This window comes from Geotrypetes seraphini, chromosome 15 (assembly GCF_902459505.1).
Source record: "Geotrypetes seraphini chromosome 15, aGeoSer1.1, whole genome shotgun sequence".
Lineage (NCBI taxonomy): Eukaryota > Metazoa > Chordata > Amphibia > Gymnophiona > Dermophiidae > Geotrypetes > Geotrypetes seraphini.
The window spans coordinates 20,341,416-20,361,565 of NC_047098.1; the positions used below are offsets into that span (position 1 = coordinate 20,341,416).

The 20,150-nt window shown below is 43.8% G+C and overlaps 1 protein-coding gene across 1 annotated transcript in view; it reads left to right on the forward strand.

The window, feature by feature from the left end:
* The window catches only part of SSU72 (SSU72 homolog, RNA polymerase II CTD phosphatase), a 127,136-nt gene that overhangs the window by 26,344 nt on the left and 80,642 nt on the right, over positions 1–20,150 (forward strand). Inside the window, exon 2 of the mRNA XM_033921465.1 lies at positions 1,628–1,771. Within this exon, the coding sequence (XP_033777356.1) occupies positions 1,628–1,771 (144 nt within the window). The remainder of the gene's footprint in view (positions 1–1,627; positions 1,772–20,150) is intronic.

Consider the following 20,150-nt stretch of genomic DNA (forward strand, 5'->3'; position numbering starts at 1 on the left):
CGAGTTTCTTCAAGCAAGTCTGCTTGTGAGGCGTCTGCATCTGGGCTCCGTCGATGACGTCACCCATATGTGAGAATAGCTGCCTGCTGTCCCTGGATAACACCTGTTACGGTAAGTAACTGTGCTATCTGGGTATACACACAGGAGCTGTGCTTAATGAGACGCTTCCTCCTCTTTTGGTTTAATAACCACAAAATGTAAATGTAATTTGCTTTGGGCATTGGTTAGCTATCGTTCTGTGCTGTTGTACTATGTGGTTTGTGGTGTTGACTTTTGAATTGGAGCTTTGAGCATCACATCTTTAGTAGCAATCTTTCTGAGAGAAGTTGTGGCTTATGCCATCTTAGCAGATAAAGCCAAAGCCACCTGTCTCAACCAGTCTAGCAATATTCAAGGAAAAGAAATGGCAAATTCTTAAGTGGTTGTTTTCCCAAGATCTACTTATCTGGGGCTGAGTATAAGGCTTGGGTTTACCCTTTGAAATTTTCTTGGTACTTCATAGTAACATAGTAACATAGTAGATTACGGCAGATAAAGACCCGAATGGTCCATCCAGTCTGCCCAACCTGATTCAATTTAAATTTTTTAATTTTTCTTCTTAGCTATTTCTGGGCAAGAATCCAAAGCTTTACCCGGTACTGTGCTTGGGTTCCAATTGCCAAAATCTCTGTTAAGACTTACTCCAGCCCATCTACACCCTCCCAGCCATTGAAGCCCTCCCCAGCCCATCCTCCACCAAACGGCCATATACAGTCCACAAACCGTGCAAGTCTGCCCAGTACTGGCCTTAGTTCAATATTTAATCTTATTTTCTGATTCTAGACCCTTTGGCCCTGATTCTGTATAGGACGCCCAGGAGAGGTGTCCCATACAAAATCGGTCCTACACTAAACCCCGATTCTGTAACCGTCCATGGTACAGACGCCGGTTAGAGAATCGGATTAAATTAGACACAGTCGCTACACCTATCGCTGCAAGGGATCTCTCCCTGCCGCAACAAGCACCCAGCTTGACCATGGTCGGGATCCTGGGCTCAGCAGACTAATCCAGTATGGCATATCTTATTTTCTAATAGTTAAATTATGCTTAAATGTTTGGTTTTTTCCTTGTTGATATATTGTGATTTTTTTTTTCCCCCTTATGTTAGCTTTGTGATTTCAGGACAGCTTTTAAAAACTGTTCATTAATTAACAGGCGGTATGCTGTATTTTGTGGCTTAATTTTCTTTGTTACTCCATTAGGATACTTAACTTCAAAAGCAGAAATGAGAAGGTTATCAAACTAATTCTAGGTACATACCTACCTACCCAGTCAGGTTTCAGGATCTCCATATGAGTATACATAGGGAAATTGCATGCTTTACATCCACAGTATGCAAATTCCTGACTAATTGGTGTTCCGAGAAACTGGGCTGAGAACCACTGGGATAGTGAAAAAAGGTGTTTTTAAACTGGGTTCTCTTCCAGAACTGTCCTATGTTAAATCTGTGAAAAAGTGGTTTTCCTTAGACAGTACTCTGTAAACTCAGAATCTGCTAGGAGTTCTATATAACAAAATGATAGAAAATCTTAAATATTTTATAGTCAATTATTCATTAGTGTCTTTTTGTGTTTTTTTTTTCTTTCAGTAAACGAGGATTCATTGTCCGATCCTTTGGAACAGGGACCCACGTGAAACTACCAGGACCAGCACCAGACAAGCCAAATGTTTATGATTTCAAAACCACATATGATCAGATGTACAATGATCTACTTAGGAAAGACAAAGAACTGTATCCCTCATGGAACACACTTTACTTAAGCCGATACACGGTTTCATCTTTCCAAGGTGTAAATCTTTCTTTTGAGTATACAATCACACATCAGGTCAACTGTGGCAGTATTATGGTTTTACAGGGCACTAAGCTGAATTCACATCGGTGAAGGTGGAGCTTTTTTTTCCCCTTTCAATCCTATCTCCCCTTATTTGCCTTTGTGCAATAATGCATGTGATCATTAGTGCTTTTTGAACAACCTAGCATTTTTAAGTTGACTCTTGGGTTTCCTTTTTCATCTACTGAAGAATACACATTTAGCTCAGTCAAGCAGACAGGTAAGGTCAAAAGAAAAATAGGATGACATAGAGGAAGGTAAAATAGTTTATTTTGTGACTTTATTCAGAAAATTTGACTTATTTTTTGTGAAACCTCAAGTCCTTGAGGCACAAATAAAGTAGAGAAATTTTTGTTCTCAAAATTGTTAGGACACTGCCCACCACTACATCGCTTTTTCAGATAAACAGCAGCTGTTGTCTTCATACTTACAAAGAAGAATCGTATTTTGGGGGCAGGAGTGGTGGCACAGTGATTCTAGTTATTAAATCTCATTTTATTGACTAGATTGACTTGGAAATTAGGAAGATGTATTTTTATTCACTTAAGTAGGTTGCTTATATACAGGCTGAGCTCTGTCTCTGGCACTTCTGTTCCTGAAGTTTAGCTTTAGAATTGTGCTGCTTTTGAGGACTTTAAAATTCAATTTGTAAACACTTCAGTATTTTTTTTATATCCCTCTTGCAATTTGGCAAAATTAACTTTAGAATTATTGTATATACTCGAATATAGGATGAGATTTTTGGGCCAAAAAATGGGGGGGTCTTGTCATATATTCAGGTCATCACTCAGTGACCACCCGACACCCTCCCGGACTTGCTGCAGGCCTGCCTTTTGGCTGAGACAGAAGGGATCCCTCTCGTCCCGGTCAATACTAAAATTACTCCCTCATGTACCTTTTTCCTGGTGGTCCAGCGGTGTATCCTGCGCTGAACCCTTCCTGCCGATCTTGCAACCAGCGGTGCATCCAGGCCAGCATGCAGGAGTGAGCTGTTCAATCTCCTGCCTGGCTCTGCACCGTTCCCTGAAAGGCTGTCGCCAGTTCTCACAGCAGCCATTCAGGGAGTGGCGCAGGGCTGGGTGGGAGCTCGAAAAGTTTGCTCCTGTGTGCCGTCCCAAGTGCTCTGCTGGACCACCAGGGAAAAGGTACATAACAGAGGGGGGGGGGATAATTGTTAGTATCAGATGGGACAGGAACTGGAAGGAATCCCTCCTGTCCTGGCCTACCACTAGACAACTAGAGGGGGAAGGTGGGACAGGGTGCAGAGCCTGGCAGGGGTGAGAGGGGGGGCTGGGTTCAGAACCTTGCAGGGGAGGGCATGAGGGAGGCTGAGTGCAAAACCTGGCAGGGAAGGGTATGAGGGAGGGGACACAGGGTGCAGATCCTGGTAGGACATGGCACTTGAATATTAAGCCCCTGTCTTTTAAATGGGGGGTCTTGACTTGTATTCGGATCCACTTATATTCGAGTATATACGGTAACTTACAAAATAGTCAATTTTATGTAAAAAACAAAACGAACCCCCTCCCCCAACTTTCTAGATTCAGTTTCACTTTAAATGGATACCTTAGATGCCATTATATGTTATGACCTGACGATGTCTTCCTCGTGCCCATTTGACCTTTTAATTCGGTCTTTAAACATGGTTTGGGAATCCAGTGCCACGAGTGTTCTTAACTAGCCAGGGATTTTTCTCCAAAGACAAGCAGGGTGATGTGATATCAACAAAGCACATGTGGGGGACTGCTGCTCAGCCTACTTTTTTCAGAGCTTTTGGGAATGTTGTGCAGTACATGTTTTTCCACCTGCTGCAGTTGCATGGGACCTTTGATAGTCTTGTTTTTCCCCACAGAGCAGTATGCACTGCCTTTAGGTCCTCTAGCTCATGCTACCTAGTAGCTTTGACATATACCCAGTGCAACAGGGACTGTATTTCAGGGCCACTAATAATTGGTGCCTGGAACCTGATCATGATTCCCCATCTTTGTAAACTGTTTGCGGATGTTAGAGGGAGGCATTTGGAGGATCATGAAAAGTGGTGTGTGAGGATTTTTGGTGCCAAGAAGTCCAGTCTTATCAGCCCATTCATGACATTGATCTGTGTGGCTCTGGGCATGCATTGACCTCAAGGTAGGCTCAACCTTCCTTGATGGCAACTATCTAGACTGTTGGGATCTGGCATCCTGCAATTCCTCCTGCCCCCTCTCCCCCTTTAGAGCAGGAAGCATTCATCCTCAATGTCAAGAAATGCTGATGTAGTGCTTTGGGTGGAGGCTGAGAAGTATTGACAATACTCTCTTCTGAAACACAGTGCTGAGAACATTTAGGCTGTCACCACCAACAGATGAAGGCAACTCCTTTGTATCAGATGGAATGTGCTGGTCTCTGAGGTGTCAAGACCCAGCTCCCACTACACAGCAGGTGTCTGAAGGATGTGACAGCACTGGCTGAGTCCTCTGTCTTTATTGATGGTGATCCTCAAGGAGCAGTTCATGGCCTGATTCCCAAAACATAGAAGGCTTGTTAGCTTAGCATGAGGCTTTGGCATAGAGGTAGAGACGCGAGATGGTTCATCCCATCTTGGAAACCCAAGCATTACCTGCAGTTGATGCCTCACTGTTTCCAGGGGTGTACTTCTGAGTTGGACTCCGCTCTCCTGGGTGTGTTAAGGAAACACCCAGAGGTGACTTGGAGGAGGGGTTCTTTTCGTGTTCCCTCAAACCCTTCCCACCACATAAGAAATAAAAATTGCTTTTATAATAGTTCAGTCTTTGATTTTGTAAGGGAGATAGGCAAGTCCATCCTATTTGGATTGGAGACAGGAGAATGATACTAGACATTCTCCAGTTTGAGCCCCCAAAGGAGGCTGTGATGGTGCATGTGCACAGAAGCATGAAACTAGTGCATATATAAAGATGTGGGAGACCCCCTCCCCCAATATAGCAGTTGAACAAAATAGACACTATAAATTCAAGAAGGCTGCAATTGAAGAATCTGCATCTTTCGTATCTTTGTGTGGTGATCATATCCTCTCTCAAAAAGGGCCAGGAATATAAAAGACTTGTTGGGAAGGTTTTTCAGAATGCAGTGCTTATATACATAGGCCACCATATAATTCAACATTCCCTCAGGTTTTTACAGCTCAGATGCATGACCCTGCATTGTTATCGTTAAATTTTAGCTGTCAAATTCTAGACCATCTTTCTAGCTTTACTAGCTCCCTCAGTAAGCTATCTTTAAACTCAGAAATGTCTTATCTTATTGCAGATTTTAGTAGCATGTACAAAGGGGTAGATGTTTTTAGATAACCGTTCTACAACATCACTCCCAAAAATGGTTTAAAAAGAAAAGCTAGATCATACGACTGATCCTTTAGGCATACCACTGGTAACATCTGTTTTTTGAGTGAACTCCTTTTACCAGCTCCATTTTTTTGTTGCTTTCCTAGAAGTTTTGTCTATATGGAACTGTCAAAGGCTAAAATCTTTCAGTATGTCTTGGATGGCTTCTGCTATCCATATAATTCTCATGGTACATCTCCATTTGAAGCTAGCTCTGTGGACCTTGTCTCTCTCTGGTGGTCACAGACAAGAGGAAACCTGCAGATATAATGTGTCATGTCTCCTTTCAAGGAGTCTGTCCATGTTTCACTCCAATCTGACCAAAGGGATTCCCTTCCAAATTCTTCAATTTCAAAAAGCTTTGATGGATACATCCAACCTGGAATGGGGAGCTCGTATAGATGAGTTCAACACTCAGGGTTTGTGGTCTGCTCAGGGGACACTTCTTCGGATTAGCCATCCTGGATTTAAGAGTAGTTTGGAATATTGTAAAGATTTTAAGAGATTGAAAAAATCTGAGTATTCTAATCCAAACAGTTAGGTTTCAGTGTTTGTGTATTATATCGGCAAGCAGGGAGGCATGGGACCATATCTCCTGTTTCAGACATCGGTCAGTATGGGAATGGGTCATATCCTAGGGGGTGTCCCTCAGGGCCATGTAACCTGATGGGGATGGAAAACCGTCTGGTGGATAGGCTGTCAGAAGTGCAGAAGTGTTATCTGGATAGGGGTATAACCCAGATCTTTTGAAGCTAGTGGCACAAGGGGTGTCCTACTTGAAAGTTTATTTGTTCTGCTCCAGACAAGGGTCATAGGGCAGGCTAACCTTGGATGCTTTTCTGCACTGGTTGGAAGGGTCTTAACGTACGTGTATATTATCTGTTAGTGAAAACTCTTAGCTTGAGCCAGGACAAAGGAACCATGATTCTGATCGCACCCCATTGGCCGAGAGAGATCTGATGATCTTTGGAGTGTTTCCCAGCACTCATAACTTGGACAAGGGCTCTTTGCTATATCCTGACTGTCAGTCTGTGGCCCTCATGTATATTCATTGTGGGTATTCTGAAAATCTGACTGACTGTGGGCTCTGAGGACTGGAGTTGAGAGCCCCTGTATTAGACCGACAAGATGTCATGGAAGGTACATCTATACCCCATGCATACACTTCCAAAAGCTTTGAGAAAATATGCTGAGCAGTGTTTTCTAACCTGGGCTTCATCAGGATGATGTAAACCACATATAAGAATATTCATCCTACTCTTCTCAGACCACCTGCTACAGGTGAGTAACTGTTCTCCCTTATGTCCTCTCAATTCACCTAATTTCAGCCATTGCTTTGGCAGCCTTTGGATTAAAGCCTTATATCACAGATGTTCCCTGAAAACTTGCAGTCATGGGTCCTAAATACTACTTGGCCTTGATGTTGCATGATGACTGGACTGACTACCTTCCATTAGGAGCTGTGAAAGCTGCATCTGCAAGAGTCCCAACCAACCTGGGAATGAAAGACCCCTGAAAAATTGAATCTAGGTCTTCTAGCTGTCAGGCACTAGGCCAGTCATATGCCTCTCTTATTTTTTTAAATTTTTTGTGTTAAGCTTAGGTCTGTTTTTCCAACTTGTTTTGTTTCTCATGTTTTTAAAGTCCAGAGTAACTGCTTCTAAAACACAGCTGTTCCATAATATAGTTGTGTTTGTCCTTCACACTATAACTGATATTTAGGTTAGTGATGCCATTTTTGAAGTCTAAATATTACAGTGCCTTGTAAGTGTCTCTTCATGACTTTACACATTTTACATTTTGTTGTCTGAAACTACCATTCAAAATGGATTGAGGTGTTTCTGATCTAAGTGTTCCTGTGTTGGGAAACTGTCAAAGTATGGTACATGGCCATTCATAAGGAATGATACTTGATAGCATCTTGACTGACAAGTCAAGTTCTACAAATACACGGTGGCTCTTTTGGACTCGGCAATAGCAAAGGATATTTCTGAAGTGGAAAATACTTGAAATATGTATTCCCATCTTCTCAGAACCAGGATAGAGTATTGCAGCCTGATTCCCTCATTCAAATTGATTCACTGATTCACTTGGTGAATCGATTCTTTTACCCAAAATCAGACTCATTGATTCAGGAACAACCCTGCAACCCCCTCCCCTTCCCGGTGCGACCTGACATGCCTCCTAAAGCAGTGAGGGTTACTGGTGGAAAGAAGCAGTGCTTGGAACAGGCTGTTCCTGGCTTACCTCACTGGTGCCTTCTTTCTGCTGTGTTACTGAGGGGGCAGAGGGAAGCCCTGGCAGTGCTGCTGTCCTCTGCTGCTGTATTAGGAGACCCAATAGTATGTCAGATCTCATGGTGGGGGGATGTCTGTCTGGAAATGCTGCACAGAGGGATAAGGAAGGATGGAAAGACTGTTGCACATGGGGGAGGAAGGGAGTGCAACAAAGAGGTAGAAAGGGGTGAGGGAGAAATCCTACATGTGGTAGAGGGGAAGGAGACATGCATGGAGAAAGAGGAGGATAGGGGGAGAGAAATATTTCACATAATGGAGGGGAGGAAGGGAGAGATGCTGCATGGAGGGGAATAGAGAGGTTTGACCCAGAGCACAAGGCAGGGAGAGAGAGAGAGACAGTGGGAAAGAAATGTTGGATATGGCAGTGGAAAGGAAGGTACAGAGATGAAAGATGGATGTTGAGCACAGAGAAGAAAATGTCAAAAGGACAGGAGACCCTGGTGAACGAGTTAACAGAAGACAAACAGAAACCAGAACCTGGGACCAACATGATTTGAATAATAAAATGACCAGACAACAAAAGGTAAAAAAATAGTTTTATTTTCTATTTTGTGAGTATGTCGGATTTGAAATCTGGATCCTGCCAGAGCTGGTGTTAGATAGTGAGAGTGAGCTAGGACCTAACAGAGGGAAAAGCCTTTTTTGTTTATACCACAGTGCTGGTGTGTGGTTGGAGAAGACAAAGTGGGGGAGGGATGGACGAAGAAGTTACAAAATAAACCCACCAGGATGTTTGAAAAAAAAACATCCAATTGAGTAGAAAAATCAAATCAATAGATCAAATCGAATCAATAGATTGAATCGAAAAATCTTTTCCCTGAATTGGTCAGCACTAGGATAGAGACTAAGGCCTGGATGCACTAAAAATAGTTTGTAATACTGACTGGATCGCTGTTGACCGATTCTGAACTAGCAATCAGTGCACTACTAAACTCGACAGATCAGTTGCTCGGTGAGCGATTGACATGTGCAGAGTCCTAACAGCAGTGACAGGGGAAGCAGCCTTTTGTCACTGCTGTTAGGACCCCCCCCCAGTGAAAATGTCAGGAGGGATGCCCACTCTCTCCTGTCAGTGTGACTCCCCCCTCCCCGTGGCAGCGATAGGGCAGGAGGGATGCCCAGTCCTGTGCCAGGAGCCTTCCCCCCAAATATCATCTACCTTCCCCTCCCCCACAAGAAATGGCAGGAGGGATGGGCTACACCCTGGTATTTTCTCAGACATTGGAGCAGGATGGAACCTGTCTGTCCTGCTTGTAGGCTGCTAATTCAGAATGAGCCTTTCCCTCCCTAGTGCAGCAAGTGATACATGGGGAGGGGCCTTAGGTGTCTGAGCCAATCGGGACCTTAGACTACTCCCTCTGTGTCCTGGGATGCAAGGAATGATTGGCTTAGACTCCTCCCCCTTGCATCCCAGGATACTGAGGGAGAAGCCTATGGCCCCTCCCCATGCATCACATGATGCACCAGAGAGGGAAAGGCCCGCCATTCTGGAGCAGCGAGCCTACAAACAGGATGAACTGAGCATCCTGCTCCAACATCTCTGAGAAGGTGGCAGGGGATCTCCGGTGACATCCCTCCTGCCAATTTTCTTTCACGGGGGTAACAAGTTACCGACGGGTCTAACCTGTCGTTTTTTTTTCTGACAGCTAAAATTCCAGTGGGGAGGGGTGGTGGTTGTTGTTTTACATAGCCAAATAATGTTAGTGCATCAATCACTTGACTAATTTGCATGGCTGGAGGGGAAAAATATGCGGTGAGCCCTTTTGTGAATCGGGTTGGTAATAGCAATCATTAAAGCTGTGAAAACAGGTTTTGGCAAAGATCGCTGACTATTAGTGCATCTAGGCCTAAATATGGTCTAGCCTTGATTGCTTTTCTCAATTGGGATGAGTGTTGTTTTTCTGTATGCCTCGTAAAACTTGGGGTCAGGGACTGTATACTCATAGCTCCCTATTGGCGAGAAAAATCATATTTTCCAGGGCAGTAGGTGAGACATTCTAATCTAGACAGATGGGTTATTTCCCCATAGCCACGTGCCGCTGCAGAAGGAATACACTTCAGATTTTTACTCTGCCTCTGCTGTACTTCACCGAGTTCTCTAGCTGCACCTACAGTTCTTTCCTTCTACACGTGTGCCTGCAAGAGTGTGTGTTCTGCTCTCCCATTTTATTCGTCCCTTTCTTGGGAATTTTGGTGCTTGGAGTGATTTCCAAAGCTCTTCCTGCTTGAGAATACAGACTTTGGTCTGTAGCTGACAGGCTGATCTCACTGGTACCTGTTAGCCAGCCTGCATTATTTTCTCTGATGTCTCGCCTACTGTTAAGCAGGGGTCAAGTGCAGGCTGTTGAGCGCCCTTAGGAGACTGTGTCTTGCAGGGTACCAGCTGCATCTTTGCACCTCTGCCCGTCCCGGTACGCATCCATTGGTCCGCAGGGGTGGAGGTATGGTCAGGCATAAGTCTGACTGACTGGCAGCCCGAAGATCAGATTTGCAGAGGCATTCCCAGCATTGACGATGAATTTTCCCATCCAGCTACTGAGTTGAAAGTAGGCTACAGCACAGATCTTCTGTCAGGTCACAATGAATAATACACAAGCTAGCAGCCTGTGAGAAGAATCGGAAGAGGTTGGATAAATGGGGGTTTTGAGTGTTTCCAAATGTTCCCCTATGTTCTCCCTTCTGAAAAATCCTAAAATTGCCTTTTTGGGAGTTTGGAATGTGCAAAAAATATTGCAATTTTGGTGAAATTTTTTGATAGCTGCCATCTTGGATTTTTAGCAGTCTTCCCCCCCCCCCCCCCCAAAGCTCCCTGCTTCTTCAAAACTGCAAATTTTACCTTGAAACTTGCCTAGAATCCTCATGTGTATTCTTGCCAGGATTGCGCAAATTTAGCGTTTTTGGAGCATTCTTGTGCCATGTGCCGCAACCTCTCCCCTACTTAAGTAGGAGACCAAATACTCAGCAAGCCCAGTGGGGCGGCCTTTGTTGCTTTCAGGGCTCAGCATGATTAAGTAATTCCATTCGCTAGGCTGCGGACCCTCTGCACCCTAAGAAATGCAAATTTAAGTCACCTTAAGCTGACTTTATGCCCCAGGAGCCAGACACTTTTTTTTCCAAATTTATGAAATTTTTGTGGTCTGAATCTCAGAACATTGTTCTCCCCCAGCGCAGTCCCAATCCGCTTCTCTGGTGTTTCTCAGTGGCATTGCTCCTTTGAACACGTCCTCAACGCAACCTGCTGTTGTTCTTGCGCTGTCTAACCCTGATCTGGGGAATCCTGATGCGTAGGACTCGCTTGCTGACCCCTTGTGCAGCGCTTCCTGGGGCAGGAAATCAGGGACTCTGTGCTGGATCTGTGGATCCCTCGGGGGTTTTGAGGCCTGGGGATTATGCTGTGCTTATTTAAGTCTGCGGCTTTGCCAAACCTTATTTCTGAATCATTGCAGGAGTTGAATTTGGTTGCTCAGCCGACTCCATCCACTTCTTCCTGGCTTTCTGTGTGTGCGGTTTACTTACCTTTCCCTGGCACCCTGATATGAGCGTTCTGGTCTCTGAGCAGTTTGATTGGAGGGTGCTCTGAAAATTCCTAGAGCTGGCATGCTTGTATCCTCTGACACAGGAGTGTTGGCAGCTTTTGGGTCGGTCCAGGGTGGATTCTTTGGTGCAGGTGACTTAAGCGCACCTCTCTTCCCAGTGAGGGTGGTGTAGTAGACACTTGTTTTTGACGGTATATCAAAAATAAACTTGAAACTAGTGTTAGAGAATATGCCGGACCGCCATGTGGAAGTGGTCTTCAGGAAATTTTCACACAGCTGCTTTAGGCATCAAAGCTGGTTTGGCGACGTCTTTTGTCGCACGCACACGTCTCTCTCGTCTGCATACTGGAGAGTGAGAAGGTTCCCCTTCCTCAACTTTTGGCTGGGACAGACTATATGGCTGAAGTGTCTGCGTACTCCATCTCTGCCCGCAGAATGCTTTGGATCAGATAGTGGATTGGTGTTTCCACTTCCAAGGCTACTTTGGCTAGAATGCTTTTCAGGGATAGTTATTGTTTGGAAAAGGTCTGGACAACCTTATAGTTTCTGTGATGGATTGTCGCCCTAAGACTGCCTGATAGCAGACCCAGAACCTCTAGGGGTTCTGGTCGTTCAAATTTTTGTGGCTCATGGTGATCCCGACTGTATGCAAGTGCCACATCGTAGAGATTTTCACAGGGCTCCCGACGACTGGTTACAGACATTTCCAGCCTTCCACCTCTCGTTCTGTACTCTTTGCCAAAAAGACACAATGACTCTAGGCCAAGAGATGCCCATTTTCAGATAGGGGGCCGTCTCTCCACATTTATTTCTGCGTGGATGTACATTATGCCTGACCAGTGGGTCTTGGATGTTATTTGCTTGAGCTACAAGCTGGAATTTGTTCGGCCTCTGACAGATTGGTTCATGGACTCTCCTACAGGTGGCCTGTACAAAGTGCTCAAGGTTCAAGCTATCATTCAGCACTTGCTGGATATTCAAGCTATAGAGCCAGTGCTGCCTGAACACTCAGGCTCAGGCAGATACTCTATATGCTTTCTCATGCCAAAGAAAGCCTCAGAAAATTGGAGGCCTATTCTGGATCTTCAACATGTGAATACGCTTTCAAGGTTTCCCACTTTCAAATGGAGGCTGTGCGTTTGTTCATTGCAACAGTGGCCCAGGAGTTTCTTGCCGCTCTGGATTTCACAGAGGCATATTTGCACATTCCCTTTTTTGCGGTTTCCTTGGCTCAGCCTTTTGGGCTGGCAACAGTACCCTCGACCTTCACCAGGTGATGGTTGTAGTGGCAGCTTACCTGTGAAAAATGGGTCTCCAGGTTCACCCTTACTTGAGGTGCTGGAGGACCTGGGTTGGATTGTCAACTTCAGGAAGAACCATCTAATGCTCACGTAGTTGCTAGAATACCAGAAGCCTGCTGGCAGAAACTGTGCCCAGATTTCTCCCCTTCTAGAGCAGCTGGCTCAGTCAGCATGGGATTATCTTCAATTTCTGGGATCCAAGGTTGCCATGCTGGATGTGGTTCTTGGGCGAGGGCGCACATGCGTCCTCTTCAGCATGTTTTGCTCTCTATCTGGGCTGTTCACAGGGGATGCCTTGCAGGCCTGTCTACCTTGGACTCTAGAATCCCAAGCAAACATGGACTGGTGACTTATTCCGCATTCGCTCCACTGGGGTGTACCACTACACATTGCCTCCTGGATCATGACAGATGCCAGCCTTGGACTGGGGATCCCATTGCAATAGTTTCGCTGAGAGTGCATCCAACACCCCTGAACAGGAGAATCGTTCTCCTGTTCATGGGTGTTGGATGCATTCTCAGTGAAACTAGTCAATCAACGTTTGAGCTCAGCCATTCAGCTAGCTCTGATGATATTGCAGAAGACTCTGGAGGGCCAAGTGGTCAAGGTCTTCTCTGACAATGTGTCGGCAGTAGCCTATGTCTATCTCCAGGGAGGGACCAAGAGCACTCCTCTGGCTCAGGAAGCCTGCCTTCTTTTCTTAACGGAACGTCACCTCCTAGTGCTGATGGCAATGCATGTGACGGGAGTAGACCATGTTCAAGTAGCCTTTCTCAGCATAGATTCTGGATCCAGACAAGTGGGCCCTGTCCGCAGTGGCGTTCCGAGCAATAGTGTGGCACTGCTTTGACCTCGGGGCCATGGCAAGAAACAAGGAAGTGGATCACTTCTCCAGTCAAAGATATGAACCCAGAATCGAGGGGCTTGATGCTCTGGTGCAGCCGTGGCCTCAGATTCTCCTGTATGTCTTTCCTCCAGGTCATTTGACAAATCTGGGGCACATCATTCTGGTGGCTCCATATTGGCCTTGCAGACCGTGGTACGCTGATCTGATGCATCTGCACAGAGGTTGCAGCTTTCAGCTGAGCACCCATCCGGACCTTATGCAAAGTCCAGTGTCCATGGAGGATCCGGGTTACTTTGCTCTTCCAGCATGGCTCTTGAACATGCAGCATTAGAGCACAAAAGATATTCTGCTATGGTTGTTGATAGACTTGAGAAGAGTTTCAGCTTATGCTAAGGCACAGAAGGCCTTGCAACATTGGTGTGCCCAGGACCATGTGGACCTTTATCCAGATTCGATCTCGCCGATTCTTGCCTGTCTTCAGGCTGGTCTATATAAAGGCATCATTGTGGTTTCTGTTTGGGTCCAGGTGGCTGGGCTCTCTTGTTTTAGATCCCAGGAGCATTGGTCCTCATGGGCATCTCATCTTGATGTCACTAGATTTCTAAAGGGGCTCTTCGTGTTAGACCACCAGTTAAGGAACTTTAACCTGGTGCTGTCTAGCCTTACCAAGGCTCCTTTTGAGCCCCTTCGGGATGCTGCCCTCTTGGACTTGACGCTTCAGAATGTTTTTCTGGTTGTCAATACTTCAGCGCGTCATGTCAGAACTACAAGCTTTGTCTTGCAGCGATCCTTTCCTTTGTATTTTGGAGACTGGAGTTTCCCTTCGGATGGTTCCTTCCTTCCTGCCAAAGGTGGTTTCGGCTTTTCATGTCAATCAGGAAGTGCGTTTGCCTGCCTTTCAGCCTACTAGTTCCAGGTCACATGATCAACTGTTGAAGAAACTGATTGTGCGCTGAGTTCTTCTGCAGTATCTGGAGATCTCTTGACCATTTATTTGTGCTGACTCATTAAGTGAAGCGGTGTGCTCCCACTTCCAAGGTCATAATTTCCAGATGGATCCATAGGGCCATTTCATCAGCTGACATTCTTTCTGAGAAACAGTTCCCTGTTTCCATTAAGGTGCATTTGACCAGGAATATGGCTGCTTCATGAGCCAAAGCTAGATCTGTCTCCCCTGAAGAGATTTGCAGGGCAGCAATGTAGTCTTTTCACACATTTGCCAAGTTCTACAGAGCGGATGTAGCAGCAAGACAGGACTCTGCTTTTGGGTCCTTAGTCTTAAGGGTTGGAGCAGCAAGCCCGCACTAGTTTTTTGGGGATTGCTTTTGGATGTCCCATCTGTCAAGAATGCCTCGCCTATTGTATTGGAAAAAGAGATTATGTACTTACCCTAGTAAGCTCTCTTCTAGTGGATAGGTAAGACATTCTAGACCCCCGCCCAGTCCTTACTGCGCCTTCCTACTGTTTCATTCTGTTTATGCTTCTCCAAGCTGATTTTTGGATGTCCGCTGCCCTTGAGGCCTGAGAAGAATTTGTATAAGTTTCATTTTTATATGGGAGTAGTTTTTTTGCTCCTTTGAAGCCTGTGTTAGTGGTTAACTTTACTGTTGAATTGATTATTGAGCAGACCAGTTTAACCTTTTCCTATCGTGTGTCCCGGATGACGGGACATTCCAAAAATGACAGACAGTGGATAAACAGTCTGTATGGACTAATAAACAGCCAGGAACACAAAATATTTGAATTTACAGACTTATGACTAATTTACATTATGTTTACAATAGCCGTAAATGATAACGGTGAATAATACGAAACTTTGCTAAAATAATTACGATTGGAACCAGCATAACGTAAAATTTATTACAATAGGAAAAGGTTAAGCCTGTTGGTACAGGTGTCTCTACTTCATGTGTATTGGATGGTTCTCAGTGCTTGGGTACTAACTATAGGTGGAGCTGGAGAACCCAGTGAATACAGCAGAGGCAAAGTGAAAAATCCAGAATGGATTCCTTCTGCAGCAGCACGCAGCTATGGAGAAATAACCCATCTGTCTAGAACAGGGGTGACAAGTCCCTCCGAGGGCCGCAATCCAGTTGGGTTTTCAGGATTTCCCCAATAAATATGCCTGAGATCTATTTGCATGCACTGCTTTCATGTATGCTAATAGATCTGATGCATATTCATTGAGGAAATCCTGAAAACCTGACTGGATTGCAGCCCTCGAGGAGGGACTTTGACACCCCTGGTCTAAAATGTCTCTCCTGTCTACTGGTACATAATCTTTCTCACATGGGTGCTGTTTTTCAGGGAACTGATCAGTTTGGGGCAACTATATAGCTTTGCAGAATCTGCCTGATCAGTCTGTCAGGTCTTCTAGCTTCAGGAGAAGACTACACTACAAAGCCTTAATTTTTTCAAGTGGAATAAATTTAGTGTAACACAAACCCTGGATTCCCTCACCACCACACAAACTGCTTTGAATTCAACTTTTTGAGTAGGGCTTAAAAATTGTTAGGCTCATCTTAGTGTACATTACCCTAAAGTAAACCCATCTCTACAACCTTTAATGCCTATGTAAGGCTTCTGTTGAAGCTTCTATTCACTATTCTTGGTGCCTTAGGAACTTTTAATGTGGTACTGACTAGAGAATGACACAGACAAATTTTTCCCTGTTCCCATCTTGAGAGTTTTTTCGCTGTTCCTGTCCCATTCCTGTAAGCTCTGCCTTAACCACACAAGCCTTCATTTATGATTTTAAAGTGTTTGAGGCTTGTGCAGATGAGGACAAGAGTTTACAAGGATGGGACAGGAAAAGAACTCACAAGGATGGGGAAAAATTTGTCCCCGTGTCACTCTAGTACTGACCCACCTAAGCAAAGTCCCCTTTTAATCCTTGGCTGCTTCTCAGCTGAAGTATTTGATCTTGAAGATCTTATTTTTGGTGTTGGAACTGTTTCAGCACATAGGGTCGATGAGATCCAGGCCTTAGTGGCTGACCTGCCTTACACTGGGGTTTTCAACAGCAAGATGCTTTCGGGTTGAATTCAGAGTAGAGAATGACAAAGGAACAAATTTTTCCCCGGCTCCGCAGGAACTCCCAATTTTCCTGTCCAGTCATCATAAGTTTTGTCGCTGTTCCTGCCCCAGTCCCATTCCTGTAAGCTCAGCTTTAAACCACACAAATCTTGAACACACGATTTTAAGGTGTTTGAGGCTTGTTCAGATGAGGACAGAGCTTGCAGGAATGGGACAAGAAAAGAGCTCGCGGGGGACAGGATGAGAAAAATGAGTTCCCGCAGGGAAAAATTTGTCCCTGTATTCTCTAATTCAGAGTTCTATCTGATATCTACCTTACCAAGTCATATTTGTCCAGGCAGTGACTAGCACACTTTGCATTGCAATAGAACTTTCACCATATTTTTGGAGAGAACTAAAGCCCATAAGTCTGTCCAACTTGTTTCTTTTGACACTAGTAAACTTAGGGTGCCACTATCTAATGCAAGTTAGCTAATTGGCTGTCAGATATGTATTTCTTTCACTTAATGCTGAGCAGTCCTGAGCTTGCTTGTGCCATTGCTTGGCTACTGTGCGTTTAGAGTTAATCGGTAGCCTACTCACTAGTCTCCCTTTCCATATGAACTTTATGATTGCCAAAGACACACAAACAATACCTCAATATGCAGATCTAAATCCAAGAACCTTGAGGTCAGTTTTTCTGGATGAGGTTTGCAAGGTTTCAACTTGACTTCTGTCCATATATTCATCTCTCATTATTGTTTTGGGAAATTAGAAACATTTTTAGCTAGTCCTATTGAATTTCACCGAGGTATAGAATCCCAACTTCTTCATGGGACCTATTTTTTTTGATTTCCAGGTTGCCTTAAAAAGAATTGCCAATAAACCTTATTTTCCTATTGGGTGTGTTTTCTTCTTCCACCCCTCTTATTTTTAAAGGCAGTTTAATTGTGGAGGCCCACTTGCGGACTTTCCATTCTGCTTGTCATTTAAAAAAGCTCTAGTAGGTGCTATGTGTAAAAACACTTAAGAATTGTCATAGTATCCTTCCGTCTCTGAATTTATTCACCTATTAAGCTAAACAAGTTGAGGCATCCCTGTGTGCTATTCCAACATGGGAAGTACTGTGTGCATGTTTACTCCAAAGCTCTTAACTACTAAAGCTAGAGGAAACTTTCTCGCACTACAGATGACTTACCTACTTGTGGTGTCTGTGGAGAATATCTGCTACCAGTAAACTTGTCAACAGAATGTGGAAATTGTACAAGTCCTGAGGACTTCTACAAGGCACTGTCACCATTCAACAAACTGAATATAGGATTTTGAATATATAGGATTTTGAATATGCAGTACTCTGATAACTACTTTTTTGTAACATCCTTATTTACATTTTGGATGTAATGCAGCAATGGCCAGACAGTAGTTTTCACAGATCAGTTTGGATTTTAGGATATATATATGAGTAACATGCATATGCATGGTCTAGATCAGTGGTTCTCAACCCTGTCCTGGGGACCACCCAGCCAGTCGAGTTTTTAAGATATCCCTAATGAATATGCATGAGAGAGATTTGCATACCTGTCACTTCCATTATATGCAAATCTCTCTCATGCATATTCATTAGGGATATCTTGAAAACCCGACTGGCTGGGGGGTAGGGTTGAGAACCACTCGTAGATCTCATTTACATGTGCTTGAGATTTACTGGCAAGTAGGCCAGATTCATGGTCTTTGAGGACTGGAATGGGACTGGGTAGGTGTTCCAATCCCCTTTTATTTTTGTTGTGTCCTGTCCACAAAAGTATGTTGTGATGTTGCTTTGGAGGCCAGTTATATCCATGTTAGTAACTAATCCTCAGGTTGCAAGTTGTATGTTATTGAGAAGCCTAGCAGAGCAACAGACTATATCTGTATATTTGAAACACTTTTGGAGCAGTATTTTAGAAAAGATTCAGAGGGAAATTCACATGTCCAAGTCAAGATGTGTAGCATACTTGCATTGTTTTACAAGAAGCCTTGTCAAATGTAGAGCTTATTGTAAAATAGAAGTAGGACTGCTTGTTCAAAGGGGGCAGCAATTTGACAAAACAGCTTGTGAAGAAAGCAGTCCTCTGCTGCCTCCCCCACAGTATACCCTATAATACATCCCTTCCTTTCTCTCATTAGTGTATGAACCCAGCAAGTGGTACCCATTTCCCAGTCTTACTGGGGCCTAATAGGGTGGGAGAGATGCTCATTTGCTCCCTCCATAATGATGCCTACCCTCAAAATGACTGTTGTGACCTCTAGTGCTAGGGAAGTGAAATCATTGAATCCATGCCCAGCAAAAAAAAAAAAAAAAGGGGGGGGGGAAGGTGTTGATATTCCAAATTTCATGGTCTCCCTACAAGATCTTCTAAAGTTGAATCATACAGAACACAAGGATAGGCATAGGGCAAAAACTTTTTTGGACTATTCTAACCTCCCAGCCCCTGTTCAGGAATTTTTTTTATTCATACCTTTGTGGTAAGAAATCTTTTGCATGTGTTAATTCATAGTGTGCATTAAATAGATTTAATGTGCATGATTAACAAATACACACCCCTGGAACACATACAACATTCCCACTTTATAAATGAAACTAGGCAGTTTAAAATGTTAAAAGGCTTATTGTTCAGCAGGCAAGGTACAGTGCCCCCCAAACATCTGGAAAGAAGATTTACTTATAAAGTATCTTCCAAATCTTGCAAAATCATTTTCCAATTAATATTTTGTTCCTATGTAATGGTTGCTATTTCAAGAATGAGCTTTACCTATTAAAATGGTGTTTTTGACTTATCTCCTCCCTGCAGTTGTCCTCTGATTTCCTCAGCAGTGTTTGGGTGAATTGGGCCAGAGATACTTTCCACTTAATGGTTTGTGTTAATGTGTAATCCATTTTTGGGGATGACATTTACAGTATATCCCTGCTCCCCAGTCTAAGGGAGACTTTGTTCATCAGGCTGCCAATGTTTGGATGAAGTTCTTAGAACACTCTGCTGACTAACAAGGAAATGACGTTGCAGTGGTGGATTCTTGCAGCCATTGAACAGCAAAGGTAAAAAAAAAAAAAAAAGTCAACGTGCATGCAAGCATGCAACTGTTGGAGAAAGGTAGGGTAAAGAAGAACCTATATTGCCTACTCATATCTTTCATGAAAAGTGTGATTCTGTACACCACTGAGCCTAAGGGATGGGTGATAGATGTGGGAACTGACTTTTTTTAGTTGTGAGGACTACTGAGAAGTAGCTCTTTGAGATCATCGAAAGAATATCAGGAACAATGGCAAGGAGTTGCAATGTTCTGTGTCAACTAGATACATTCACTGTTAATTATGGCATCTTTAAGAGGTGATAGAAATTTAAAAAGCATTATGCAGCACGTGGAGTATAAAGGAAGAATTTATAAATTATGACTTGATGCCATGGATAGTGGAACAGTACTTTGTCATAAAGTTTAAGAGATTCTGGGATAATACCATCCTGAGTAAGCAAGTACCTTTTTTTTTTTGGCTTTGCTTTTTTTCATATGCAAACTAATCAAGTTTTATATCTCATCTAGATTTAATATTAATATTTGATATTAGAATAATCCTATTTTTTAGCGTAGATAAACATTTCCTTCTGCAAACATTTTGCATGAAATCCAATAAATAGTGTGCTGTTAACCAAAGAAAAGTCATTGTTCCTGCAACTGAGCTACTTCATTGGTCAAGGTAGGGATGCTCTCTTAAAAAAAAAAAAAGTCATACCATGTATCCAGTTTTCCTATTTCCAAGTTCTACAAACCCTGTTCCTCAGAGATCCTCTGGGTTTGTGCTGTGCTTCTTGAATTCAGATAGTTCTTATTATCATCACCACCACCTCTGGAAGGCTATTCTATGTATCTACTATCTTTTTTGTAAAGAAATATTTCCTTAGATAT